The sequence below is a fragment of the Oncorhynchus mykiss genome, chromosome 11 (assembly GCF_057628025.1).
Source record: "Oncorhynchus mykiss isolate SJ-2025 chromosome 11, ASM5762802v1, whole genome shotgun sequence".
In the NCBI taxonomy this organism is placed as follows: Eukaryota; Metazoa; Chordata; class Actinopteri; order Salmoniformes; family Salmonidae; genus Oncorhynchus; species Oncorhynchus mykiss.
Genome location: NC_143032.1, coordinates 36,337,068 through 36,364,948, shown reverse-complemented (window position 1 = coordinate 36,364,948; position 27,881 = coordinate 36,337,068). Strand labels below are relative to the sequence as shown.

Genomic DNA, 27,881 nt, shown 5'->3' with positions numbered 1-27,881 from the left:
GCTTGGCTGGGTCGTGTTTCAGAGGATGCATGGCTCTTGACCTTCGCCTCTCCCGAGTTCGTACGGGAGTTGCAGCGATGGGACAAGACTAACTACCCATTGGATACCACAAAATTGGGGGGGGGGGGGGGGGGAGAAACAACAAAAAACGGCCTAACTGAAGAGCTCAGTGACTTTCAACATGGCACCGTCATAGGATACCACCTTTCCAACAAGTCAGTTTGTCAAATTTCTGCCCTGCTACAGCAGCCCGTCAACTGTAAGTGTTATTGTGTGTTATTGTGAAGTGGAAACGTCTAGGAGCAACAACGGCTCAGCCGTGAAGTGGTAGGCCACACAAGCTCACAGATCGGGACTGCCGTGTGCTGAAGCATGTAAAAATAGTCCGTCCTCGGTTACAACACTCACTACTGAGTTCCAAACTGCCTCTGGAAGCAACATCAGCACATTAACTGTTCGTCGGGAGCTTCATGAAATGGGTTTACATGGCCGCACACAAGCGTCAGATCACCATGCGCAATGCCAAGGGTCGGCTAAAGTGGTGTAAAGCTCATCGCCACTGAACTCTGGAGCAGTGGAAACAAGTTCTCTGGAGTGATGAATCATGCTTCACCATCTGGCAGTCCGTTGGACAAATCTGGGTTTGGTGGATGCCAGGAGAATGCTGCCTGCCCCAATGCATAGTGCCAACTGTAAAGTTTGGTGGATGAGGAATAACAGCCTGGGGCTTTTTTTTCCATGGTTCGGCCTAGGCCCCTTAGTTCCAGCGAAGGGAAATCTTAACGCTACAGCATACAATGACATTCTAGACAACTGTGCTTCCAACTTTGTGGTAACAGTTTGGGGAAGGGCCTTTCCTGTTTCAACATGACAATGCCCCCGTGCACAAAGCGAGGTCCATATAAAAAATGGTTTGTCAAGATCGGTGGGGAACAACTTCACTGGCCTGCAGAGCCCTGACCTCAACCCCATCAAACAACTTTGGAATGAATTGGACCGCCGACTGCGAGCCAGGCCTAATCACCCAACATCAGTGCCCGACCTCACTAATCCTCATGGCTGAATAGAAGCAAGTCCCCACAGCAATGTTCCAACATCTAGTGGAAAGCCTTCTCAGAAGAGAGGAGGCTGGTATAGTAGCAAAGGGGGGACCAACTCCATATTAATGCCCATGATTTTGGAATGAGATGTTCGACGAGCAGTCGTCCACATACTTTTGGTCAAGTAGTGTGCGTAACCTAACCTCAATTTACTCCTCCATTCACTATAAGCATTGATCATTAAGCATGGTGCCTTTCTTACAGAGATGTACAATAGAAATACATTATTTTCAGATTTTGGGTGAAACGCCCCTAAGACGAATGAGAGAACTATGGCATTAAATTATGAACATTTAATACAGTATACACAGTACATCAGTTGTGTTGAAAAAGCTGAATCCGTTGGCCAGTTATGCTAAGAGACGTTTATTTTAAATCACCCATCATGACATTTATGTATATAAACAGAGCATGTTTATGTTAATCATTTTTAAGAATTGTAATATTGGAGCAGTTTGTCGTCAGTCGGTTTCAGAATCTTTTTCTCTGTCATGTTGACCACCCAGCCTGGCGAGAGGCCAAAGAAGATCTGTCTGGGGTCCTTCCTCATAAAGAGCATGTGGAACAACTCGTCTTTGGAAATGTCCGGTAAAACGTAGCCATACTTCTGGGCCAAGGCTATCCGTTCTTTTTGAATCTTCTCTGGGTCTGCCAGGTAACCACGGTTGGCAGCATCTGTGTAGTAGGGGACCATGTCCTCCCCAGGCAACATTCTCTTTGGAATGGGCTGTCCACTTAAGAAGAACGGCACAGGCTTACACAGGACCGCTACAGACAGAACAAAGCACAGAGTTACTACCTCTCCAAGTGTAAAATGTAAGTGGCGTCATAGCAAGATGATTCAAGTTTTGGCTTAATGTGTTTCTACGGAGTAACACTTTACAATAGGGTTCTATTTGTAAAGGGTTTCTAAAAGGACTTATTATGTAAATGCATAATAAATCATTAATAAATAGGTTATAACAAAACACCCCCAGCTATTAACCATTTATAAATGTACTTACAATTATAATCATGCAACCTTATTTTCAACGGTTGCAAAGTTAAACAATAGTTATTTTCTCACTTTTGGGTATGATGCATTCCTGCTCTTTCCCAGGAACAGAAATTATTGGTCAATGGGGGGGGGGGGAGGGGTAGATCAGCTTTAATATTGCGGATAGATTGAGGCTTCCATGAAAAACTGAAAAACGTTCCCAACTTTGGGAGATATGTGAAACGCGCTTAAAATAAACGACCTGGAATGTGCACAAAATGTTGTGTTGGCACTGACATCATGTGACAGTGCGTCGTGAACAATCATGTTGGACGTGGCTATGAGAAAGGTGCGAAGGCCAGACCAAAGAGATTGCGCAAAATAAACGTTCACAAGATACAAATGTTGACAGCGGAGACTGTAAAACACCAGCTGCTCAGTTAACTAATGTTTGCTAGCACATCTGTCCTGCCTACATAGCTAGGAAACGTTAGCTAGCCCGCTAGCTAGCAGTAGATAGAACCTCAAATGTATTTTTTAATATAGACATTCTGCTAGACTACACAAGATAATCTTTGGCATGATATAGCTAACTAAATAAGTAGATCACGTTTGCTGGCTAGCTAGCTAGAAAAAGACCCCCTGTTTTAGGACTTAACTTGCTAGCTAGCGTATTAGCAAAAAATGTGGTAATTACCTAGCTAAGCCCTTTCATCAGTGTCAACTATTAGTGTTGACAAGTAATGTTAAACTCTAACTATTATTATTAATATTATTAGCTAGCAGTGGATAACATAATTAGTTAAGCATAAATGGTAGAAATTATGATAATAATGATAGTAGAGTAATGTAGCTAGGTTGCCATAAAGTTGCCATAAATTCCTCTCCCTAACATTCCCAACTGCCAGGTTTTCTGAACAAAAACACATATTTATATATATTTTTTTTCATTGCTGGACATAAGACTGTAAAACACCAGGAAATCAGCTCCAAGTGATTTTAATGTAAAAAAATCTGTTCCCAAGTATTCCCACGCATAATAGAGAGACGTGATTGTATACAAATGTAAGCAAGGTTTGAAATTATGTTTCAGTCAAACATTATATCAGTTTGGGCCTCTTGCAGTCAATTTGCAGTTTACAAATTACTTGGAATTATGTTCTGGTCCCCCGACCATCCGCTCAGCAAAAACATTTGCACGCGCTGAATCTAGTTGATGATCCCTGCCATAAGGTCTCAGACTCCAGGATGGGAAAATGATTAACAAGAAAGAAACAGATGAAGACACAGAAGGGGACTGTGTTGTATTTTAAATAGTTCATCTGTTATACATTCCTATTCTGACTTGTAAATGTTAAAAGGGGGAGAAAAAGACCCCCCCTGTTTATCCGAATTACATAGGCTACTCAATATACCAATGACAGGCTACAGATTTGAGTCCCCCCAATGTATCCTATTAAATGAAATGTTGTTCTTAGTATGTATTGCATGTTTGAGGAGGTTATATACTGTTATAAAATGTTTGTATCTTGACATTAATAAATGGCCAGAAGGTTTCTACTTTCTTTTAAGGAATATTTTTTTGAAGATATAAATATTGGTAGGCCTAGCTCATTAATAAATGATCAGTAGGGTTCCACTTTCTTTAAAAGGTTCTAGATCTGTCATTCTCATTGAAAGCAAGTCTAATAAGTGGTACATCTGTTCTATGTGCGCTATTTCTATCTTTCCTGTTTTTAAGTTTTGTTTTTACCTTCAGTTTTGTACACCAGCTTCACACAGCTAAAAATATGATATTCTGGGTTATGGGAAAAATATTTTACAGCGGTCTAGATGGTTCAATGATTGTCTACACAATGAATGCTTGTTTTGTCACAAAACTGAAATTAGGCAACCAGGAAATGGCAGAGCGATTTCTGCGACGTTTAAAGGAATCTTTTCAGCAGTTATAAATATTGGTGACTAATTTGTTATTGGTCTGTGGATTGACACTTTAAAATAAGGTATAATTTGAGCAGTTATACATGTTCATAGATCTGTTACTTAAAATAAGGTATACTTTTAGCAGTTATACATGTTGGTAAATCATTTATAGATTTAAGAGTTCACTCAGAGTTTATACATACTTATAGGACAGTATTGGGTACTCATCACCACATACATGAGAGAAGATAGCACATAGTTAAGCATGTTCAGTCAATTCATTGTGGGTATGAAGACCAAAACAGTCCATGTTGTGAGAGGATATATCTTCCACTGTTACACAGACCAAAGGTATTAGGGTTACCATTTCACACCAGAGCATTCACCATACTTGGACTATCACAGAGAAGTGGTAAGTGTGTGTTGATATAATCTGGTAAGGGGTAATAATTTAATTATGTCCTGGATGTAAATTTGTCCAGGGCATCAGGGTTTCAAACGTGGGCCAAGACACATGAAAACAAAGCTTGTCTGTTCCAGGGACAGAGCACCAATGCATCACACCCAAAAGTGAGAAAATAACTGTTGTTCAACTATGCAACTATTGACAATACGGTTGCGTAAGGGTTCATCAATATATGCATTTGTAAGTGCATTTATAAATGGTTAATAACTGGAGGTAAATATTGTCTCACTATTTGGCAAACACTGACCAGTTATTGCACTATTTTGACCAATGCGATATAACCGTTTATTAATAGTTTAATGCATTTGATTAAATAACATAATTATAACCCCTTTATAAACACTTTACAAATGGAAACTTATTGTAAAGCGTTATCTACTACGACATTACCATCACTACTACTCACCGAGACTTCTGGGGTCATAGAAACCTGTAGTGACGATCCCTCCGTTTCTCTCAATGGCAGCAATGGCCTCCTCAGACGCCATCTGAACTTCTATGTTGACTTTTGCTGCAAAGATACCAGCACCCTGATAACACACACAATTGGATGCAAGAATAGAGAAAATAGATTTTCAATCAATACAGAACAAACCTACAGAACGGGGAAAAAACTGCCTCTGGTCTAGCATAATCACACTACAATCTAATTAGCCAAATACTGCCCCCTACTGGCAAAATATATGTGCACTAAATAACATATCTTCCTTGCTTTACATAAATATAAGTAATCAACTACCTTGGTGGGATCGTGTTTCATCCCCAAGCTTCCGTAACAATGAATTCACCCCCAAATCAAGCGGAGACACAGTCATGACAGCTCATAGGTGTAAATGTAGCCAATGTAAATACCTCGCCAACAAGCTGAACACCATAGTCCCTCTTCTGGGGCTGTATGGTCACTCCCCTGCCGTTGACCAGCTGTGTCAGGTCAATGGGCTGAGTGGGGTCAATCCGGCCAAGGTCAATCAGATACTGCAGCCTGTTCAAGGTCAGTGGCTGGTACTGAGCCCGCCGACTAGGAAGAAAAGCATAATCTCCTGTCCTTAAACAAACGGCTATAACGTATAGAAAATGTGATTGACATCAAGGCAATAACAATTACAGTACAGAGATACAGTATGAAAAGCTACAAAGCCTTACTTTGTTGCTTCTCAGACTGCATCTCTGTATTGGAACGTTATGCCCGTTTGATAGTATGACCAACAGAACATGGCGTGTTCAACAATGCACATGGAACAACAATGTACCTGTGTCCCTCATTGTAGCCGTATTTGGGGATGGCTAGATAGAAGGGAGTCTGACCCCCCTCGAACCCCAGGCGAGGTCGGTTGCCTCGCTGCCTCTCCCCTTTGTGACCCCGGCCACTTCTGTTTCCTCCATGTTGGCCTCTGCCTCGCTTCTTCTCCTACAAAATGATAGATGAGACAGAATTGGATTCACATTATCAGTGTTTGTGCTATTCTTTCTTCACTATTAATGTTTCATAATGTAACAATTGACATATTACATAGTAATCAAAAGTAAATTATTTGTCATTGTCACAATGAATTCATGCAATGAATTAGCTAGATTGGTTATATCACATTATCTGACATACACATATTTTTTACGTCCATTATTTGACGGTACCAGGGCCTCGTTTCCCAGTTGTGATGTAACTTAAGCATTACAATGATTGTTCCAGATATAAAGTTGTTTCTTAAATAACGATGTAAGTGTTTTTCCCAAACAAGCACATGGAGAGAACGTTTGCTAAGTCTGTAGTTAGACCATGTGTTGCTACCAATAGGATCAAAAGAAAAGCAGTGCTGCTCTCGGACCAGCTTTCACTATTCAAATCTTTCCTTAGCATTAGAATTACTCCACAATATTGACGACGGATCAGTTCCTAGAGTGATATTACCAAAAATGGCTGCAAAAATTGAGGCGGCTTATTCTAAATGCTTACCCTATATTAATGCACTAAATTAAGATTTGGCACATCATTGTGCACATGTTGTTATACATAATGAAATATATTTAGCCAAAATGTACAAACAGTATAACAGAAGTAATTTGAATGAACATAACATTTATTTTAATGTGATTGAAATGTACAGTGCATTCGGGAAGTATTCAGACCCCTTTACTTTTTCCACATTTTGTTAAGTTACAGCCTTATTCTAAAATGTATTAAAATTGTTGTTTCCCTCATCAATCCACACACACAATATCCCATAATGGAGCCTCCTGAGAGATGCAGCGGTCTAAGGCACTGCATCGCAGCCCCAGGTTCGATTGCAAGCTGTGTCATAGCCAGCCGTGAGTGGGAGGTCCATGAGGCGGCGCACAATTGGCCCAGCATCGTCCGGGTTAGGGGAGGGTTTGGCCGGCCAGGATTTCCTTGTCCCATCGCACTCTAGCGACTGCTTGTGGCGGGCCGGACATCTGCAAGCTGACTTCGGTTGCCAGTTGTCCTCTGACACATTGGTGCAGCTGGCTTCTGGGTTAAGCGAGCAGTATGTCAAGAAGTAGTGCGGCTTTGGCAGGGTTGTGTTTTGGAGGATCTCATTATTTTAAAAAAATATTCGATGACGTCAACAGCTGGTATTCAACGGAGAGAGATGCTCTGACATATTTAGTGCACTGAATTCAGAACGTTATATAACCTGACAAAATGTAATTTAAATGGGGAAATACTGTTTATTATAGTCACGGGTCTAACCACTCAGCTGGTACTATGACGTTGCTTCATAAGTTTAGAGGTGATATTTCAGAGTTTGGTGTGTCCAAAGATGGGACATGGGTACAAGATAATGCTTGTTTTATTATATGCAATTTAATAATTCTCAAACAATTCTCACACCACAAATAAGACTTTATTTTTTGGATCTTGCTGATAGGCTTACTGAGCTGCAAAACAAGTATACAAATGCATGGCTTATAATATCTGGAGACTTTAACGAAACACTTGATAACTCTTTAGATAGATTTCCACCTAGAATAGCTCTGAGATCTCAGAAAAGTGACATCTTCACCTCATGTTGCAGTAAACTGACCGTGGTTGATACATGGCGTTTCTTTAAAACGAACTTAAAACAAATACACCTGGTGTAATAGGTCAATGATGGTCAGATCCAGAATTGATCTGTTTCTCATTTATCCCCCACTTGTACAGTATGTACAAGAAGTAAGTCATAAACATGCTCCTTTGACTGATCATACAATGATTTTTATTGACAAAAGAATGTTCTGAAAAATCCAGTGGCATTCGAGGTCACTGGAAACGTAATAATTCACTCCTAAATGATCCAGTCTTCAACAAGAACACAAAGAACTGGATCATAGACTCGTTTAATTCAAATGATTTAGAATCAAAGCATGGAAGTGGGAAATATTTAAATTCAGTAAGATCTATCACCATTACACGCAGTAAGGAACTAAAGAAGCAAACATTTTTGAAAGAAGATGAGCTTATGAATAAATTGAATGTTCTTTTAGAAAAGGATACCCTTTCAGCAGAGGAAGAATGAGATTTGAATACAGTGTCTCTGTGTTCACATCTCTGGAATAGAACTAGATCAAATGTACATGGATTTAGCTAAAGGGCCCTTAATTAGATCTAGAGCAAAAATTAGAGATGCTCTTAAATCTATGAAGAAGGGCAAAGCACCTGGAACAGATGATCTTTCTGTGGAATTCTATTTACACTTTTGGGAACATTTAGAGGGACCAGTATTCAACATGTTCCAAGAATGCCTTGCTAAAGGGTGAGATGATAAGTACCATGAAACAAGGGCTTATTTCCTTAATACCAAAACCTGATAAAGATCCCCTTTGCATAGATAATTGGAGACCTATTACATTATTAAATACAGATTATAAATTGATACCTTTGGCATATGCTAATAAGATATATATATTTTTTTTTTAAACATCTTGTTAATGAAACCCAAACTGGTTTCATGAAAGGTCACCACATCAGCTGTAACATAAGGTTAGTTTTAGACTTGATTGATTACGCCGATTCAATTGAATCAGAAGCTATTATTATTTTCCTCGACTTTTGTAAGCATTTGATACAATTTAACACAAATTCATAATACATTCGTTGTACACTATTGGTTTCGGAACTAGCTTTGTCTCCGTTATTAATATACACTGCTCGAAAAAATAAAGGGAACACTAAAATAACACATCCTTGATCTGAATGAATTAAATATTCTTATTAAATACTTTTTTCTGACAACAAAATCCCACAAAAATATCAATGGAAATCAAATTGATCAACCCATGGAGGTCTGGATTTGGAGTCACATTCAAAATTAAAGTGGAAAACCACACTATAGGCTGATCCAACTTTGATGTAATGTCCTTAAAACAAGTCAAAATGAGGCTCAGTGTGTGTGGCCTCCACGTGCCTGTATGACCTCCCTACAACGCCTGGGCATGCTCCTGATGAGGTGGCGGATGGTCTCCTGAGGGATCTCCTCCCAGACCTGGACTAAAGCATCCGCCAACTCCTGGACAGTCTGTGGTGCAACGTGGCGTTGGTGGATGGAGCGAGACATGAGGTCCCAGATGTGCTCAATTGGATTCAGGTCTGAGGAACGTGCGGGCCAGTCCATAGCATCAATGCCTTCCTCTTGCAGGAACTGCTGACACACTCCAGCCACATGAGGTCTAGCATTGTCTTGCATTAGGAGGAACCCAGGGCCAACCGCACCAGCATATGGTCTCACAAGGGGTCTGAGGATCTCATCTCGGTACCTAATGGCTACATCTGGCGAGCACATGGAGGGCTGTGCGGCCCCCCAAAGAAATGCCACCCCCTGCTTTCATCTGTGAAGAGCACAGGGCTCCAGTGGCGAATTTACCAATCTTGGTGTTCTCTGGCAAATGCCAAACGTCCTGCACGGTGTTGGGCTGTAAGCACAACCCCCACCAGAACCACTCCTTTATTGGGGGTGTCTTGCTAATTGCCTATAATTTCCACCTGTTGTCTATTCCATTTGCACAACAGCATGTGAAATTTATTGTCAATCAGTGTTGCTTCCTAAGTGGACAGTTTGATTTCACAGAAGTGTGATTGACTTGGAGTTACATGGTGTCGTTTAAGTGTTCCCTTTATTTTTTTGAGCAGTGTATTTTATAAAGATATGAATAGTTCTATACATATCTAGACGATACAGCTATTTCTAAAAGACAAGGATCAAGTTACTATTGCACTTAATATTATCAAATCATTCTCTTCTGCTTCTGGTTTGGAACTTAAGTTAAATAAAACCGAAATATTATCCATACATAACTCAAATGATCAATCTGTTGAGTACATTCCAGTGAAAGATAATGTGACATTTTTAGGGCTGCACATGGCAAAAAAAACATTGTCCGTCAACATCTCAATTTCCCTCAGAGATTAAAGAATACAAAATACATCTTTAATAACTGGCCCTTACGTGACGTCTCGATTATTGGAAGGTTTTTATTGTCGAAGGTAGGAGGGTCCTGTCACGTTTTGTCTACCATGCTCAATCCCTATTTGTAGTGGATCAAACCAGCAAGGATATCAACAAAACTTTCCTAGACTTTATATGGAAAAATAAACAATGCAAACTTAAGAAGTCTGTAATATCAAACCAAAGAGCTGATGGTGGGCTTGAAGTACTAGATTTGATTGATATCAACAATATCTTTAAAGTAAACTGAATTTAAAAAATGTATCCTTAGCTCTGAATCTATATGGTACTTCATTCCCTGTCATATTTGTATGAAATTGGGTGGTCTTACATTTGTGGAAATGCAACTATTCTCCAGCAAAATGACCCATCAAACTCTCCAAATTTCATGAAAAATACATTTTAGCCTGGAAAATAAGTTGTCCATAACTTCTCCCCACACAAGGCACTTTTGTAGAACAAAGATACTGTTGTTAAAAACAAGTATTTGTTCTTGATTTATTTGATAAAAAATGAATTATTCTCTCTTATAGAAAGTTCTTAGAAACATGTAACTTCCAAATACATCAAATAATTTAATTATATATGTAAAGCAATACCTTCAGGACTTAATTAACAAAATATAATTTGTGTTTAGGAGAACATGTCAAGATAGGTGCACAACTTACAGTGCATTCAGACCCTTCCCTTTTCCCAAATGTTATGTTACAGCCTTATTCTAAGATTGAGGGGGGGGGGGGGAATTATTGAATCAATCTACACACAATACTCCATAATGACAAACACAAAACAAGTTTAGACATTTTGGCAAATACTTATTTTCCACCATAATTTGCAAATAAATTCATTAAAAATCCTACAATGTGATTTTCTGGATTTTTTTCTCTCATTTTGTCTGTCATAGTTGAAGTGTTCCTATGATGAAAATTACAGGCCTCTCTCACCTTTTTAAGTGGGAGAACTTGCACAATTGGTGGCTGACTAAATACTTTTTTGCCCCACTGTAACACACCAGACATCAGAGTGCAAACGTCCATTATGCACTGCAACTTGATGAATCCACAGATGTGGCTAACCATGCAATTCGAATGGTCAATGTCAGACACGTCTGGGGTAATAAATTCGAGGAGCGGGTCCTTTTTAATGCTGATTTGCCCACCACCACCGCAGAGGCTGTCTTTAACACAATGGATATGTACTTGGGCTCCGTGGGACTTGCCTGGGGTGGGTGCGTCGGTGTGACCACTGATGGGGAAGCTGTCATGACGGGAAAGCACTCCGGAGTATTACAGCGGATCCTGGAGAGCACCGAGGGCGACGTTGAACCACTGCTTCCTACACAGGGAGGCATTGGTAGCGAAGGACATCGTGCCTGAGCTCCACGCCACTCTCCAGAATGTGATCAAGTGTGTCAACTATATCAAAAAGAGTTTGACGAAAAGCAGGTGTTTCCAGGCCTTCTGCAGGGATATGGGGAGCCAGCACCAACAGCTGCTTTATCAAGCAGAGGTCGGCTGGCTTTCCAGGGGTAGCGTGTTGGGTCGCTTTTATGAGCTTCGAACATTTCGATTGAGAGGAATGGCTCGCGCAGGTTGCCTACCTGGCAGATATTTTTGATCATGTGAATTCGCTCAATGTGTCAATGCAAGGGAGGGAGGGGGCACAATCGATTTGAAGAAAGGGACAACATGGATTTGCAGTTTGGGCAAGTTTCTAACGGGAGGATTGACATGTTTTCCAATGCTGATTTTGAGATTAAGAATCTGACCAACATAGCACATCGCGATACACTGAAGAAAAAAACTACGTTAAACAGCATCTTGTCACGCTGCAGGGAAAGTTTTGCGACTAGTTCCCAGTGGAGAACACGAGACTAGACATGGGAAGCGTCACGTTGCCAAGCAACGAAAAGGATCTGCTGGTGGAGCTGTCATTTGATCGCAGACACAGCCACAGTTCTGCTTTCGCCTGTAGTGAATCAGCACTGCCTATCTGTGTTTATTTTATTTATTTGACCTTTATTTAACTAGGCAAGTCAGTTAAGAACAAATTCTTATTTTCAATGACGGCCTAGGAACACTGCCTGTTCAAGGGCAGAACGACAGATTTGTACCTTGTCAGCTCGGGGGTTTGAACTTGCAACCTTCCGGTTACTAGTCCAACGCTCTAACCACCTGCCGCCCCAGTGGCTTCTCTGCTATGGCCGTGCTGAAAACTATAAGCAGAAACAGACTGGACAGCCAGCACGAACTCTGAGTTGACCTGTCAACCATCACTCCAGACGTCAATAAACTTATCAATCTGAAGAAACCCCCAGCTTTCCCACTGAAAGGCCACACACACAATAAATAAATAGGTTAATGAGTTATTGTTCACTATGTTAATTTTTATTGTTCATTAATTCTGACATTTATATTACATTTTATTGAACTGGTTAAAAACGTACACATTTAAAAAATACTTTAAGGTTGTGAAACTATTCACATGGTAATTGATGATTACGAATTCCTAATGATTGTTGTTTTTTCTATTTTAAACACTGGTATGTGTTGCTGTTCATTAACATTATTGGAATGGTTTTAATGTCATGTTCTGAGTCTAATCATTTATTACACCCCACAGGTGAACTGGTCGCCTAATTAAATGGCTTATTCTCTTGAACTGATAATACATGTTCTTTCAGTAAATCCAGGCTGCATCACATCCGGCCGTGATTGTGAGTCCAATAGGGCGGTGCACAATTGGCTCAGCGTCGTCCGGGTTTGGCCGTTATTTTAAATAAGAATTTGTTCTTTAACTGACTTTCCTTGTTAAATAAAGGTTCCATTTAAATGATTTAGAAAAATATTTGAAATAGTTTAATACCATAATAGTACACCGCGAGACAGTCTATTTTGCAAGTAAAGCCTGCCCAAGAAGGCAGCTGCAATACAACATTACAAAATGTAATCATCAACAGTCCATAATATTGGGTCGCGACTCAATTGTCATTGTCAAATTTGCATCCCCAAGCAAAACCAGTTGAGAACCACTGACTTAGAGGACATATGACTTTTCTGTGATAAAGAAGGGGAAACTATTATACACATTTTTTATGAGTGTGACTGTGAAGTTAATTTAAGTATTTAAGAGTTAAGGATTTACATGTTTTATTTTATTAATAAGACCAATGTATTCAAATGAAAACCAAACTTCTGAATTGGTCATTAATTTCTTAATTCTCTCTGGTAAATTTTATATACACAAAACACAAATATTTTAAATCTGTCCCCAAATGCAATATATTTCCACTTCAAATTCAATATAAACTCTAGCATTAGTCAATAACAAAAAAAAACCACTGTATTCTTACAACTCTATCATAGATTTGTAACCCTTGACCTTATTTTAGGCACTTTAACTTTTAAAACTCAATTCATGTGATTTTTTTTATTTTTTACTTTAAAGTTATTTTATGTTTTTTCAGAGAAAACATACGTGTACTGATATCCTGTTTTTGTGGTTACTGTATTGTAATTTGAAATGTAATAATAATAAAAAAAGGATTTAAAAATAATATAAATAAACATGCTATGACATGAACATGCTTAGCCATCTCGAGACAACTCCGATGTAAAGTGTTTTTTCTCAAAGTTGCAGGGATGTCACATCTCCTATTTATACCAGTACGTACACTCGTAACAACTCAAGCATTAGGAAACATCTATTTGATCAAATAAATCTCACGTAGCAAATAAGCCATTACATTTTGTTGTTGACCAAATTCGACAGCAAGACCTCCTTGCTTGGTGGGCGAAAAAACGCCACCTGTTGGAGGGACAGATTTTACGCCGAGTTGGGCCCTCTTTTCCTCTTCCTCTCTGGCTATCCTAGCCATGATAGTTAGCTTGCTAGCTTTTCAGAAACTTTTGGGCTAGCTAATAAACGCATACTTACAGCTTTCTTTGTCCCCGGTTCCGGTCGCAAGTTTGCTAATGTAATACGAGGCAAATTCTGCAAAATATCTAATGCCTTCCCACCAGGTTTTTTGGTAAAAGACATTGTCCTCTCCACATACCAGTGTTACCCAAGGACAAAATCAGGAACCATGGATGTGGCTCACGTGACGTGACACAATCCCGGAAGCGGAAGTACCATTGTTTCACTGATTTTTGGAACATCTAGATTTCCTACAGCTTGAGTGGATTATAATATTGTCCTATCCATTGTGTTTACCAGTTAATGAATGTGTACTGCGCTCGCTCTCTGCCAAACTGATGCCCGCGACTACGTAAACAAACTGTACCCTCATAACTATCGCAAATCATAGGGCCAAGGGCGATACAAATTGAACGCTTTCTTCCCATCCAAGCATACATCGTCAATTATGTTGTTGAACGCCAGCTACGTACGTTGTATGCAGTGGCGGTTCTAGCTTGTTTGGCTCCCTGGACGAACCCCCCTTCAGCGCCCCCATATAAATATACAAATATATATAAAATAAGACTCATAAATATAAAAAAGAAGTAACAAAGACAAATAGAAACAAATTTGTGTTGATTAGGCACTTGAGCATCAATACATTACCCATCCCCCAACACTGTAAACCAAGTGTCAAGACTAAACCAATTCACCTTGGTGGTGTGCAGTACTGTACAAAGTTAGAGGTGCACTATTTGATAGATTCCCCCGCTCTCCCTACCTCGGGCTTCCAGTGGGGAGACCTGAGGTCAACCTACCCACACCCCCTCCCCATCTCGTACTTCTGAGTGGGAGACCTTCCCAGGCAGTAGCCTGCCTAGCTCACAAACTAGAATCTGGGCGCCCACTCCGACAAGGTTAATTGACCCACAGTCCCACACAGTGACATGATATCATTGACGTAACATGCAAATGAGCGATAGAAAACTGATCACGCAAATGTCACCATTATGATTTATTTTTGTGTGGGTGCCCCGTGCCGCCACTGGCAAGATGCCGCCCTGGGCGGTGGCCCATGTCGCCTATACCTAAATCTGCCACTGGTTGTATGTGCGGTAATAATATGTCATTGCCGTTGCCTGCTATTGTACCTGCCGCTCGTAAAGCTACTGCAGCGGTGAGTGAGGGATGTTTGGCAGCGAGCATTGAAGGCAACATGCATGTTGTTGCAGACAATAGCTCTCACATTATTGTCTCACATACGTCTGTATTCACAGTAAATGCCCCCCTAGTGGGCTGCTAGTACCAGTTGTTTTAGTGTAGGGCTGTAACAAAAGCCTGCACTGTAGCTTGCAGGTGGAGGGTTGAACACCCCAAACCGAGACCGACAAAGCCATTGACATTAAAGTGTTGTCAATAAAGCTAACCACATTGTGCATTTATGTATCTCTTTTGCATTACAGGTGATATTTCTTCATGGCCTGGGTGACACTGGGTATGTGCAGTACAGCTCATTCATTTCATCCCTCAATTTACTCCTACCACTCACCATTGACTCAAGAGTTATCTGTCATATTATTTCCATTTACTGTAGTCTTCAGCTCATAAGATATCTTTTGCTTTTGTTCATAGCAATGGCTGGGCAGAGGCCTTTGCTGGGATCCAGACACCTCACTCGTGAGTACCTCTGGACAAGCACAGCTCCTGTATTTGGAGATTGTTGATGATAGTGATTATTGATTACATTTTGTTAATACAGTTGAAGTCGGAAGTGTACATACACTTAGGTTGGAGTCATTAAAACTTGTTTTTCAACCACTCCACAAATTTCTTGTAAACAAACTATAGTTTTGGCAAGTCGGTTAGGACATCTACCTTGTGCATGACAAGTCATTTTCCAACAATTGTTTACAGACACATTATTTCACTTACAATTCACTGTATCACAATTCCAGTGGGTCAGAAGTTTACATACACTAAGTTGACTGTGCCTTCAAACAGCTTGGAAAATTCCAGAAAAGGATGTTATGGCTTTAGAAGCTTCTGATAGGCTAATTGACATCATTTGAGTCAATTGGAGGTGTACCTGTGGTTGTATTTCAAGGCCTACCTTCAAACTCAGTGCCTCTTTGCTTGACATCATGGGCAAATCAAAATAAATCAGCCAAGACCTCAGAATTTTTTTTTTTGTAGATCTCCACAAGTCTGCTTCATCCTTGAGAGCAATTTCCAAATGCCCGAAGATACCACGTTCATCTGTACAAACAATAGTACGCAAGTATAAACACCATGGGACCAAGCAGTCGTCATACCGCTCAGGAAGGAGATGTGTTCTGTCTCCTAGAGATGAACGTACTTTGGTGCAAAAAGTGCAAATCAATCCCAGAACAACAGGAAAGGACCTATTGAAGATGCTGGAGGAAACAGGTACAATTGTATCTGTATCCAAGGTAAAACGAGTCCTATATCGACATAACCTGAAAGGCCGCTCAGCAAGGAAGAAGCCACTGCTCCAAAACCGCCATAAAAAAAACAGACTATGGTTTGCAACTGCACATAGGGACAAAGATCATACTTTTTGGAGAAATGTCCTCTGGTCTGATGATGTCAGATGGTGGGTGTAGCTGGTGCATGAAGTCAGGCGCAGGAGAGATGAGTGAACAACGCACTTTACTCAAGAAAATATCACAATTAACAGTACCAATGTGCGAACAATAACGGTTGCCACAAAACACGGGTGAAAACAGCACCCGGACAAAACCATCCGGAAACGTAGCGATATAGACAATCACACACAAAGACATGGGGGAAACAGAGGGTTAAATACATGACCAGTAATTGGGAAATGAAAACCAGGTGTGTGGGAAACAAAGACAAAACCAATGGAAAATGAAAAGTTGATCGGAGATGGCTAGAAGGCCGGCAATGTCGACCGCCGAGCGCCACCCAAACAAGGAGAGGAACCGACTTCGGCGGAAGTCGTGACAGATTAAACAAAAATAGAACTGTTTGGCCATAATAACCATTGTTATATTTGGAGGAAAAGGGGGAGGCTTGCAAAGGACACCATCCCAACCATGAAGCACGTGGGTGGCAGCATCATGTTGTGGCCGTGCTTTGCTGCAGGTGGGACTGGTGCAATTCTGAAAATAGATGGTTTCATGAGGAAGGGAAATTATGTGGATATATTGAAGTAACATCTCAAGACATCAGTCAGGAAGTTAAAGCTTGGTCGCAAATGGGTCTTCCAAATGGACAATGACCCCAAGCATACTGTACATCCAAAGTTGTGGTAAAATGGCTTAAGAACAACAAAGTCAAGGTATTGGAGTGGCCATCACAAAGCCCTGACCTCAATCCTGTAGAAAATTTGTGGGCATAACTGAAAAAGCGTGTGCGAGCAAAGAGGCCTACAAACCTGACTCCGTTACACCAGCTCTGTCAGGAGGAATGAGCCAAAATTCACCCAACTTATTGTGGGAAGCTTGTGGAAGGCTACCCGAAAACATTTGACCCTAGTGAAACAATTTAAAGGCATTGCTACCAAATACTAATTGAGTGTATGTAAGCTTCTGACCGACTGGGAATGTGATGAAAGAAATAAAGCTGAAATAAATCATTCTCTCTACTATTACTCTGACATTTCACATTCTTAAAGTAAAGTGTTGATCCTAACTGATCTTAGACAGATAATGTTTGCTTGGATTAAACGTCAGGAATTGTGAAAAACTGAGTTTAAATGTATTTGGCTAAGGTGTATGTAAACTTCTGACTTCAACTGTATATGCATTTATTAATGACAGTGAAACTGTTTAATTTAATTTAAATGTTTCAGTCCATTCAAGCCTGTTACATTAAACGTGGGCATGACCATGCCCTCCTGGTAAGAAGTCAAGTTTATTTAATTTGATAAAAAGAAGACAATATCCAAGAACAGTAGCCGATTTGGGTCAATCACTCCCCTCTATGTTATAGGTTTGACATCATCGGATTGCAAACAGATGCAGAGGAAGACGAAGCTGGTATTAAACATGTTTCAGAGAAAAGTGAGTCTACATGGTTTGGATGTAGCTGCACTAGGGCATACAGTATGGTAATGTTTTAAACTGTATGAACCTGAGCTTGATTCTATTTGAGTTTGATTTCATTGAGTGCTGCCTGTCTTCTCAGCTAAAACGCTGATTGATCAAGAAGTGAAGATTGGAATAACATCCCACAGAATTGTTCTTGGTGGGTTTTCTCGGGTAGACTAGCCTGTGACAATAAAAACCTGTAAAACAACGCTCAAATGTACTAAACTCAGTGGTAAGACATAGCGATAGTAATTGTTTGTGTGCTTTGGTGTATACAGGATGGAGCGTTGTCTCTCTACACTGCTCTCACGACCCAACAGAAACTGGAGGGAGTGGTTGCTCTCAGCTGCTGGCTCCCGCTACAGTACACCCTCAAGTATAGGCTACCCTGCATTAGAAGTGTTCTGTGGTGAACTTGGGTTATACATAAGATCCATTCTATTGTTTAGGAATGTAAACAGTCTATTAGCTTGTTACTTTTACCAAACCACACAAATCAACAATGGTCAAAGTCAATTCCCAGACATGGACAAAATCGTTCTAGAGACGTCGCAAGTCGTAGCTGATTTGAAATATAACCCTAATGTTGTCCTTTCTCAGGCGTCGGCCAACTCTGCCAACAAGGAGATGCATGTCCTGCAGTGCCATGGCGAGGCGGACCCTCTGGTGCCCGTAATTTTGGATGTCTCACAGTGGAGAAACGGAAGACCCTCTGTAACCTATCCAACATCACCTATAATACCTATCCCAGAATGCCTCACAGTGCCTGCCCTGAGGTTAGTATGGTTTGTACAGCAGCTGTGTGAATTCTGTAATTATGATTCAACTTAGAATATTGGCACTTTTTGAAGTCTTTAAACATGCATAATATAGTTGACATGAAATTAATGTATTATATTTTGTGTTGTAATACTTGTCTCTCTTGCGTCCAACAGGAAATGATGGATATCAAGCAGTTTATTGACCAGCAGCTTCCTCCAATCTAAGGGTTAGACCTACACACCCACTGCCATTAGAGCTCATTGAAGGTGACTCCTGTGATGCTCCATAGACTGTCTGAACCACATATCTGACTCAATATAACCTGCTGCTAACTCAGACTGACAGAGACATAGTCAGGGACAGGCCTGAGGGCTAGCTAGAGACAAGCCAAGGAGAGGGACACCATAACTTCAAACAATTGTATTCTCTGCTGGAGCCTGGTGGAATCTTTTAATGTTTGAATGTTTGCCAATTGCCAGTGCTGTTGTCGGTGTAGCTATTTGCTATTGAAAAGCCATCTCTTCCAGGGAGTATTTTTTTGATTGTATCGTTTTGAAAATATGAATCTTAATATGTTGATTTGCTATGGGGAAATAAAACCCTGATATAATGCAATAGTAAAAGAAGACGACAACATATGAATTATTGTGCTTTATTCGATTTGTAAGACTTGAAAGCCATTTTCTGTTAATTCAATACACAAATACAGTATATGAATGGTCACATACTATTTATTTCATACATGTATGTTCCTGTTTATGTTTTGATGGAGAAATAGGACTAAATTAGCATCACAGTATTCATATCACAGGCAAGATCTTTTTCCAGGTATCAGCTCACACTGTACATAAAAAGTTACTATTCTTTGAGAAGAGCTGAAGGCACCACAATTTAATATCAAGTGTGTTCAACTGCTGCACCATTTTTGTGATATTTTATTCAAACTACAGTACCAGTCAAAAGTTTGGACACACCTACTCATTCACCTACTCATTTTTCTTTATTTTTACTATTTACTACATTGTAGAATAGTAGTGAAGACATCAAAACTATGAAATAACACATATGGAATCATGTAGTAACCAAAAAAGTGTTAAACTTTTTCTAAATATATTTTAGATTTTTCAAAGTAACCACCCTTCGCCTTGATGACAGCTTTGCACACTCTTGGCATTTTCTCGAACCAGCTTCACCTGGAATGCTTCCCACATATGCTGAGCACTTGTTGGCTGCTTTTCCTCCACTCTGCGGTCCAACTCATCCCAAACCATCTCAATTGGGTTGAGGTCGGGTGATTGTGGAGGCCAGGTCATCTGATGCAGCACTTCATCACTTTCCTTCTTGCTCAAATAGCCCTGACACAGCCTGGAGGTGTATTTTGGGTCCTTTTCCTGTTGAAAAACAAATGATAGTCCCACTAAGCCCAAACCAGATGGAATGACGTATCGCTGCAGAATGCTGTGGTAGCCATGCTGGTTAAACTTTCCCTGAATTCTAAATAAATCACAGACAGTGTCACCAGGAAAGCACCATCACACCACCTCCTCCATACTTTACGGTGATGAACCACACATGCAGAGATCATCTGTTCCCCTACTCTGCGTCTTACAAAGACACAGTGGTTGGAAGCAAAAATCTCAAATTTGGACTCATCAGACCAATGGACAAATTTCCACCGGTCTAATGTCCATTCTTCTTATTGGTGTCCTTTAGCAGTGATTTCTTTGGAGCAATTCCACCATGAATGCCTGATTCATGCAGTCTCTTCTGAACAGTTGATGTTGAGATGGGTCTGTTACTTGAACTCTGTGAAGCCTTTATTTGGGCGGCAATTTCTGAGGCTGGTAACTCTAATGAACTTATTCTATGCAGCAGAGATACCTCCGGGTCTTCCTTTCCTGTGGCGGTCCTCATGAGAGCCAGTTTCATCATAGCACTTCATGGTTTTGCGACAGCACTTTAAGAAACTTTCAAAGTTCTTGAAATTTTCCATATTGACTGACCTTCATGTCTTAAAGTAATGATGGACTGTTGTTTCTCTTTGCTTATTTGAGCTGTTCTTGCCATGATATGAACTTGGTATTTTACCCAATAGGGCTATCTTCTGTATACCAACCCTACCTTGTCACAACACAACTGATTGTCTCAAACGCATTAAGTTAACTTTTAACAAGGCACACCTGTTAATTGAAATGCATTCCAGGTGACTACCTCATGAAGCTGGTTGAGAGAAAGCCAAGAGTGTACAAAACTGTTATCGAGGCAAAGGGTGGTTACTTTGAAGAATCTCAAATAGAAATATATTTTGATTTGTTTAACACTTTTTTGGTTACTACATGATTACAATATGTGTTATTTCATAGTTTTGATGTCTTCACTATTCTACAATGTAGAAAATAGTAAAATTAAAGAAAAACCATGGAATGAGTAGGTGTTCCCAAACTACAGGTACTGTATGTTGAAGGTGTAGTGGTAAACGATCTAATGCCAAGGCACTTTCCCATGTCTTCTTAATATTAAGTGAAATGAAAATGATTTAAGTCTGACAATAGAACTACACACAAAGGCAGTGCTAACAGATACAACATGCTTTTCCCTCATAAAACTATAGAAAAGTGCAATGTGAAGTGCTAGGCAATATAAAAATATAAATATATTTGGAAACATCTTGAAATCTGAATTGGAATACAGCGTATGTTCTTGCTCGCTTTGAGGATTTTGGAAAGCCAATATTTAAAGGTAGCACACAGTAGTTACACCTTAATATCGACATTTTTGTAAATAGAGCCTATTGATCAATCAACATGTGAACTGTAACTGAAAGCTGGACCTAAGATACACAAGTGTCATCTAAGAGCAATGTGTAGAGTGATTGACGGAGAATGGAAGTCTATGGCTCTGTGGCAGGTGGTGGTTCTTCCAGGCCCTGCAGTAATTCGGCATACGCTGTCGAGTTCATGTAGCGTGGGTATGAGTCTCTCTGCATCAGCGTGTAGATCTGCTGCTGGGCGTCCTCAAACGTGTGGGACGTGGGCTCCAGCATGTTCTTGTTGATCACGTCTCGAACACGTGAGTCCAAACTCACCTGGAGAAGTAATTAAACAACCAGAGAAGTTGAATAAGAGCAGTAGCGGTCTAATGAATAACTGTAATAAGTCGGAGGTATGTGAAATCTAGAGTAGTCTTGCTGAAGCAAGTCACACTAATGAGAATACTCTATGGAGAAAGCATTTTAGGCTTACAGCTATAAATGAGCACAATTATAGGATACTTCAGTCTCAAGAAAGGCCAAAGCGGTGTAAGCTCACCTCTTTAGGGGAGAGGATAGAAATGAAGTCCTCATAGATCTGTCGTACTTTCTCCTCCACCACAGTTTTGTTGGTCTCCTTTTTGAGCTCTTCGCAGGCCAACCAGAACATCATGTTCTCTTCACTAAACTCTGTCCTTAGGAACTGTCGGAAGCAACCCCGCCCTGCGGGGCTCTTCATCAGCCTCTCAAACGACATGGTCCATATTGTCGCATCCTCCAGAGTAGGCTTGGGGCTTCAAAAAAGGGACCGTGCTCTTTATTTCATACAATAGATGTAGTTGAGAATGTTTAATGTTGACGTTTCAGCTCTAGCTCTATATAATTACATATAGAACTCAAAACATTACATCACATATTAGTAATTTAGTAGGATCTCTGTGTCTAGAGATTTTATTAAACAGTCTCAACCATATCCCCTTTTCTTGTTTTTCCTAAACTATGTAGCTAACCCTATAGGGTATATTTACTGTGTAGTGCTGTTTGTTACCTGTCATCACAGTTTGCAATTCCCTCTGCCCTCCTCTCATAGGTGCTTCTTTGAATCCTCTCATCCTCTGTCATAACAGTCAGACTGAAAAACAGTGAAAAACGGAATAGAAATAGAAAATGTACTGTATGTACAATGTAGGGTTTTCGGCTATTGTCAATTGGCGTGGAGGGCAGCAGGCATGTTGTTTGTTCCAAACTGTGAACAACAGTGGTGGTAGGTGCACATGTCCCGGATGCGTGAGTTCGGCAGGGAGGTCTTGTGTAAACACTACTGTCATCCAGTCCTTAGAGATGTGCTGGAGTTAATTTAAACACCTAGTGTAGCAGTCACCTGTAGCCTAATTAAAGGCAGGTGAGAATCCACCACATCTGGGCTCTCCAGTCACACACTGTAGCTCTGCGACAATTAGCACAACTTAATTGAGGTTGATGTGGAGACAGAGACTATTCCCACTCCCTGAGGTGTGAATTAGCATGCTCTTATTCTGCACACAACAGGTAGTGCTTTCCTAAGAGAGCAGTCAGAGGAAGAGGCATAATCCTTGCTTACGTATACATCTATGACTTCAAAACATAAATGTCCCTGTGGGTTTTGTCCACAGAGACCGTGTGTAGCTGGCAGATGCTCCGTTTTTATGCCTCTGTTTGTGTCCTGTGCAGAGTATATTGTACAGTGCATTCGGGAAGTATTCAGACCCTTGACTTTTTCCACATTTTGTTATGTTACAGCCTTATTCTAAAAATATTTTTCCCCTCATCAATTTACACACAGTATCACATAATGACAAAGCAAAAACTGTTTTTTCTAAATTTATTACAAATAAAAAAACAAAATACCTTATTCAAACCTTTTGCTCTGCGACTCGAAATTGAGTTCAGGTGCATCCTGTTTCCATTGATCATCCTTGAGATGGTTCTACAACTTGATTGGACAATTAAATTGATTGAACATTAGTTGGAAAGGCACACACCTGTCTATATATGGGCCTACAGTTGACAGTGCATGTCAGTGCAAAAACCAAGCCACGAGGTCGAAGGAATTGTATATAAAGCTCCGAAACCGGATTGTGTCGAGGCACAGATCTGGTGAAGGGTACCAAAAAATGTCTGCAGCATTGAAGGTCCCCAAGAACACAGTGGCCTCCATCATTTTTAAATGGAAGACTTTTGGAACCACCAAGACTCTTCCTAGAATTGGCTGCCTGGCCAAACTGAACAATCGGGGGAGAAGGGCCTTGGTCAGGGAGATGATCAAGAACCCGATGGACTCTCTGACAGAGCTCCAGAGTTCCTCTGTGGAGGTGGGAGGATGTTCCAGAAGGACAACCATCTCTGCAGCACTCCAACAATCAGGCCTTTATGGTAGAGTGGCCAGACGGAAGCCACTCCTCAGTAAAAGGCACATGAAAGCCCACTTGAAGTTTGCCAAAAGGCACCTGAAGCACACAGCCAAGACAACGCAGGAGTGCCTTCGGGACAAGTCTATGAATGTCCTTGAGTGGCCCAGCCAGAGCCCAAATTGAACCCGACTGAACATCTCTGGAGTGACCTGAAAATAGCTGTGCAGCAACGCTCCCCATCCAACCTGACAGAGCTTGAAAGGAACGGCAGAGAAGAATGGGAGAAACTCCCCAAATACAGCTGTGCCAAGCTTGTAGCATCATACCCAAGAAGACTCAAGGCTGTAATCGCTGCCAAATGTGCTTCAACACAGTACTGAGTAAAGGGTCGGAAATACTTATGTAAATGTGATATTTCAGTTTTTTATTTTGTAAAAATTTGCTAAAATTTCTAAAAAACAAATATTGCTTTGTCATTAAGGGGTATTGTGTGTAGATTGATAAAGCAAAAAAACAATGTAATCAATTTAGAATAAGGCTGTAACATAACAAAATGTGCAAAAAGTCAAGGGTTCTGAAGACGACCGAATGCACTGTATGTAGGTTGCTCCAGATAACGACGTCATGTGCATAGGGGGCACGTGCCCCCTCAGAGATGTCCTGTAAAATATAAATAATATGTTTCATTTTTTGTTTGTTGTCTCTCTGTAATACTACTATCCACCTAGCAATTTTATGAAGTTGACTTTAGCTAGCCCAGATAGGTTCCCAATCTCCCAACCTCATAACTAGATACCAATAAGCAATTTCAGGCTATCAATCAAGTAGCTAGCTTGTCTAACTATCTTAGCTGGCATGCCAGCTGTCGGTGGACTTTAGAAACACAAGAAATTACTAAATGCACTGAATATGACCCACATTCCTTTCAATCTTATACCCAGATTTGAGCATATTTAGTTTCTTTAACAAAATAACTACAGAGGATACAGACAGCTCAAGAGGTATGCTTAGATATGCAGAAAAAGAAACATATTTTTGACTTAGAATTAAGTATCATGATTATGGCTCTTGATTGCAGAAAATACTGTTTCAGGTGTTTGAAAAATGCTAAATTCTCCAACTTTATGACTGGGGGCTTATTCCCACTCCAGACCCCTCCCCAGCCATCTTCACATAGTTGGTGCCCCCTCAGATTTTTGGGGTGCATGACGCCCCTGCTCCGGAGTGCAGAGTTTTGGTATAAGCATGGTATATATAATGTAAGGTAGCTATGGGTTATGTCCCAAATGGCACCCTATGGGCCCTAGTCAAAAGTAGTGCGCCATGTAAGGACTAGAGTGCCATTTGGGACACAAACTCTTACTATGGATAGTATAGTGGTACCTACCAGGAGCAGCTGCAGCAGCAACACCAGCAGAAACAACAGGCATTGGAGGCGTTGGTGGGCATGTTCCCCATCCTGTGCTGTGATTGGAGGACACTGGCCGCGGCTTCCTGGTGCATTTGCATCTGTCTCTTGCGCATCTCCAGCCGCTCTGACCCCATGGGCTGCAGACCAGGACACACAACACCACGCTGAGGTTGTAGGTGAGACAGACTCACAATACTGCAGACCCCCCCCCCCCCCCAATACAATACGATACAGCACACTGCACTCACTTAGGCTATACAACCTGGACACTCGAGTTGGTTCAGATAATTCCCACATAGAATGCAGGCATCAGTCATCCATCCGTATACTTGTCTCCATATCTTCTTGTACATGACATTGAGGGAGTGAAAAATATACAATTTTAAAGACTTGTACACAGTGGCGGATTTAGGTATAGGCGACATGGGCAGCCTCCCAGAGCGGCATCTTGCCGGGGGCGGCACGGGGCGCCCACACACATTTTTTTGGAATGGTGACAATTGCGCGATCGGTTTTCTAGCGCTCATTTGCACGCCAAGTCAATGATAGCATGTCACCGTGTGGGACTGTGGGTCAATTAACCTTGTCGGAGTGGGCGCCCTGATTCTAGTTTGTGAGCTAGGCAGGCAACTGCCTGGGAAGGTCTCCCACTCAGAAGCAGGAGATGGGGAGGGAAGCGACCTCAGATCTCCCAACTGGGAGCCGGAGATAGATTCCCCTGCTCCTCCTATCAAATAGCGCACCTCTAAATTTGTACAGTACTAATGCAATTAGTAACATCAGACACACTACGAAATGCTACCAAATAAACCACAATTCATTCATAATACTGTGAATATATAGTTACACAGACATATTGTTGCATTTTTTCTGTTTTGTGCGAAATCGTTAAGAATAATATTAAACCAGTCTGCACACCACCAAGGTGAATTGGTTTGGTTTTGACTCTTGGTTAGCAGTGTTGGGGGATGGGTAATGTGTTGATGCTCGAGTGCCAAATCAACACAAATTTGTTTCTATTTGTCTTTGATACTTATTTTTTATATTTATGAGTCATATTTTGGGGGGTGGTTCGCCCAGGGAGCCATACAAGCTAGAACCGCCACTGCTTGTACAACATCTCGAAACCACGTAAAAATAGTAGCCTACTGAGGGAATCCCCACGGCATGTCGTCACATCAGCTCGAGCGCGCATGTCTTGCGGAATGCTCTGACCACTTCAACAGAGCAGAATGATCGCTGATCACTTATTTTCACTGTCAAAACGATAATTTATTATAGCGAGAAATGTAGTACCAGTTGGCTATGAAAAATACCGTCATTGACATTTACATACATAAACATATATAAGCTATATCTAAGCTATTAAACGCCTATTACCAAGCCTAACATTCGCAGGATCAAATCATTTTAACGCGCTCTGGGGTGAGAAATGCATGGGATGAGAAAGACGAGGCGTTGCTGCCTCCATCCAAGCATCCTCAGATACAACACAGATGGAGACTTGGGGGTTAGAGCGCTTTTGTTTTGTTTTGACCATTTATTAGGTTAATCAACATTGAGAATATTTAAAACGAAATACTGTATGCTGACAGTATAATAACGCATAAGGTGTATTTTTCTTTCAAGATGGAGAATATGGCATCTAATGATCTGATGCAAATTATGACTACAGCAGCAATAAATAAATACATGACCATTCAATTCGGTAGCTATTTCCAAAAGATAGAACGAGATTGTCAAGAAACCATGCTGGCAATAATTATCTAGTTGTCCATCATTTTCCATTAAGATTGCTGAATCTAATTCAAATTTTAGCATTCAATTATATTTCAAAGCGGAAATCCCAATGTAACTGTACTCACTGTGTCACCATGAATGCCAGAATACAGGTGATTCTTGCCTCAATCACAACCGTCTGCACTGTGTTGCAATTCGTTTGCTCCATGCGCATGCGTTTTGTTTGAGTGCAAAAAAATATGTTCTGCAGCTGAATCGTTGAAGGGCAGACCAGTTTTTACTGGAGGCTTCAAGCAATGTTTGATGATGCTCTCATAGCCTCATCTGTAGCAAAGCCTACTTCACAACCACTGAATGAAACCTATACATGATCCACCCACCATGAGTAGCTAGGTTTCCATCCAATTGGCGGCAGATTTTCATGACAATATTCTAAAATCCACATGTAGAAAATATGCGCAATTTAACCAGCACTAGTGTTGTCACCAAACGGACTCGTTCCAGATACAAATCAGTGCGTGATGACATAGTGCACACAAAAATATTTGTTTCGTTTAATTTTTCATTGTACCAAATAAAATGTCAATCGCATTTTCCAAAACGGTTGCGTTAAATAGCAATAGCCTTCTCTGGTTTTAGCACGTGCGCTCTAGGCAACAACAGTGCGGGTAGGCTGTGCGATTAGGCTAGTCTACATGATGAGATTATTATAATTATAACATTTGTATTTGTCAAACAGCAGTCAAGCATCGATCTGATAATCATCATGTCTCCAGAACAAGATCCTCGATATGTATTGGAAAAGAGCATCAAGCTCATCACATTGCACTTTCACAACCCTGTGAAGTTCATCATCATTTATTTAATCTGTAGCCTGATAAACTGCATGGTTTCCTGACAGGTCGCAGTGGGAGGACCACACAACATGTATTTTATTTGTATTTATTTGT

The 27,881-nt window shown here is 40.7% G+C and overlaps 3 protein-coding genes across 4 annotated transcripts; 1 reads left to right on the top strand and 2 right to left on the bottom strand.

The window, feature by feature from the left end:
* Positions 1 to 1,450: 1,450 nt before the first annotated feature.
* On the bottom strand, positions 1,451 to 14,360 carry LOC110535631 (large ribosomal subunit protein uL15m). Its single transcript, XM_021620743.3, has 5 exons — positions 13,843 to 14,360; positions 5,716 to 5,873; positions 5,318 to 5,483; positions 4,872 to 4,995; positions 1,451 to 1,868 (listed from the first exon to the last, which is right to left on the bottom strand). Exons 1-5 carry the CDS (start codon positions 13,945 to 13,947, stop codon positions 1,531 to 1,533), a joined length of 891 nt encoding a protein of 296 aa, XP_021476418.2. The 5' UTR covers positions 13,948 to 14,360; the 3' UTR covers positions 1,451 to 1,530.
* A 425-nt stretch (positions 14,361 to 14,785) lies between these two features.
* LOC149979573 (acyl-protein thioesterase 1-like) lies at positions 14,786 to 18,163 on the top strand. Its single transcript, XM_090189050.1, has 6 exons — positions 14,786 to 15,097; positions 15,270 to 15,301; positions 15,439 to 15,483; positions 17,642 to 17,689; positions 17,782 to 17,852; positions 17,977 to 18,163. Exons 1-6 carry the CDS (start codon positions 14,882 to 14,884, stop codon positions 18,057 to 18,059), a joined length of 495 nt encoding a protein of 164 aa, XP_090045176.1. The 5' UTR covers positions 14,786 to 14,881; the 3' UTR covers positions 18,060 to 18,163.
* Positions 18,164 to 19,283: 1,120 nt separating this feature from the next.
* On the bottom strand, positions 19,284 to 27,259 carry LOC110535630 (regulator of G protein signaling 20-like). Of its 2 annotated transcripts, XM_036935362.2 has the most exons (6): positions 27,057 to 27,259; positions 25,440 to 25,532; positions 25,168 to 25,328; positions 22,439 to 22,522; positions 21,950 to 22,184; positions 19,284 to 21,726 (listed from the first exon to the last, which is right to left on the bottom strand). In XM_036935362.2, exons 3-6 carry the CDS (start codon positions 25,323 to 25,325, stop codon positions 21,532 to 21,534), a joined length of 672 nt encoding a protein of 223 aa, XP_036791257.2. In that variant the 5' UTR covers positions 25,326 to 25,328; positions 25,440 to 25,532; positions 27,057 to 27,259; the 3' UTR covers positions 19,284 to 21,531. The 2 variants fall into 2 exon arrangements, with proteins under 2 accessions (XP_036791257.2, XP_036791258.2); XM_036935363.2 differs by lacking the exon at positions 25,440 to 25,532 and having other exon boundaries at positions 27,057 to 27,144.
* Between the last annotated feature and the right edge of the window lie 622 nt (positions 27,260 to 27,881).

What these genes read in the sequence shown, in the direction of transcription:
- LOC149979573 (XM_090189050.1), top strand. Translation starts at nt 14,882, where the DNA reads ATGTCGCCTATACCTAAATCTGCCACTGGTTGTATGTGCGGTAATAAT. An exon ending in TCACAGTAAATGCCCCCCTA is followed by an intron (nt 15,098 to 15,269) that starts GTGGGCTGCTAG and finishes TTTGCATTACAG; the next exon opens with GTGATATTTCTTCATGGCCT. An exon ending in TAAACATGTTTCAGAGAAAA is followed by an intron (nt 17,853 to 17,976) that starts GTGAGTCTACAT and finishes CTGTCTTCTCAG; the next exon opens with CTAAAACGCTGATTGATCAA.
- LOC110535630 (XM_036935362.2), bottom strand. Translation starts at nt 25,325, where the DNA reads ATGGGGTCAGAGCGGCTGGAGATGCGCAAGAGACAGATGCAAATGCAC. An exon ending in ATTGCAAACTGTGATGACAG is followed by an intron (nt 22,185 to 22,438) that starts GTAACAAACAGC and finishes CCTTTTTTGAAG; the next exon opens with CCCCAAGCCTACTCTGGAGG. An exon ending in CTATCCTCTCCCCTAAAGAG is followed by an intron (nt 21,727 to 21,949) that starts GTGAGCTTACAC and finishes TTACTTCTCCAG; the next exon opens with GTGAGTTTGGACTCACGTGT.
- LOC110535631 (XM_021620743.3), bottom strand. Translation starts at nt 13,947, where the DNA reads ATGTCTTTTACCAAAAAACCTGGTGGGAAGGCATTAGATATTTTGCAG. An exon ending in GGCTACAATGAGGGACACAG is followed by an intron (nt 5,484 to 5,715) that starts GTACATTGTTGT and finishes TTTTCTTCCTAG; the next exon opens with TCGGCGGGCTCAGTACCAGC. An exon ending in CTATGACCCCAGAAGTCTCG is followed by an intron (nt 1,869 to 4,871) that starts GTGAGTAGTAGT and finishes TTCTGTCTGTAG; the next exon opens with CGGTCCTGTGTAAGCCTGTG.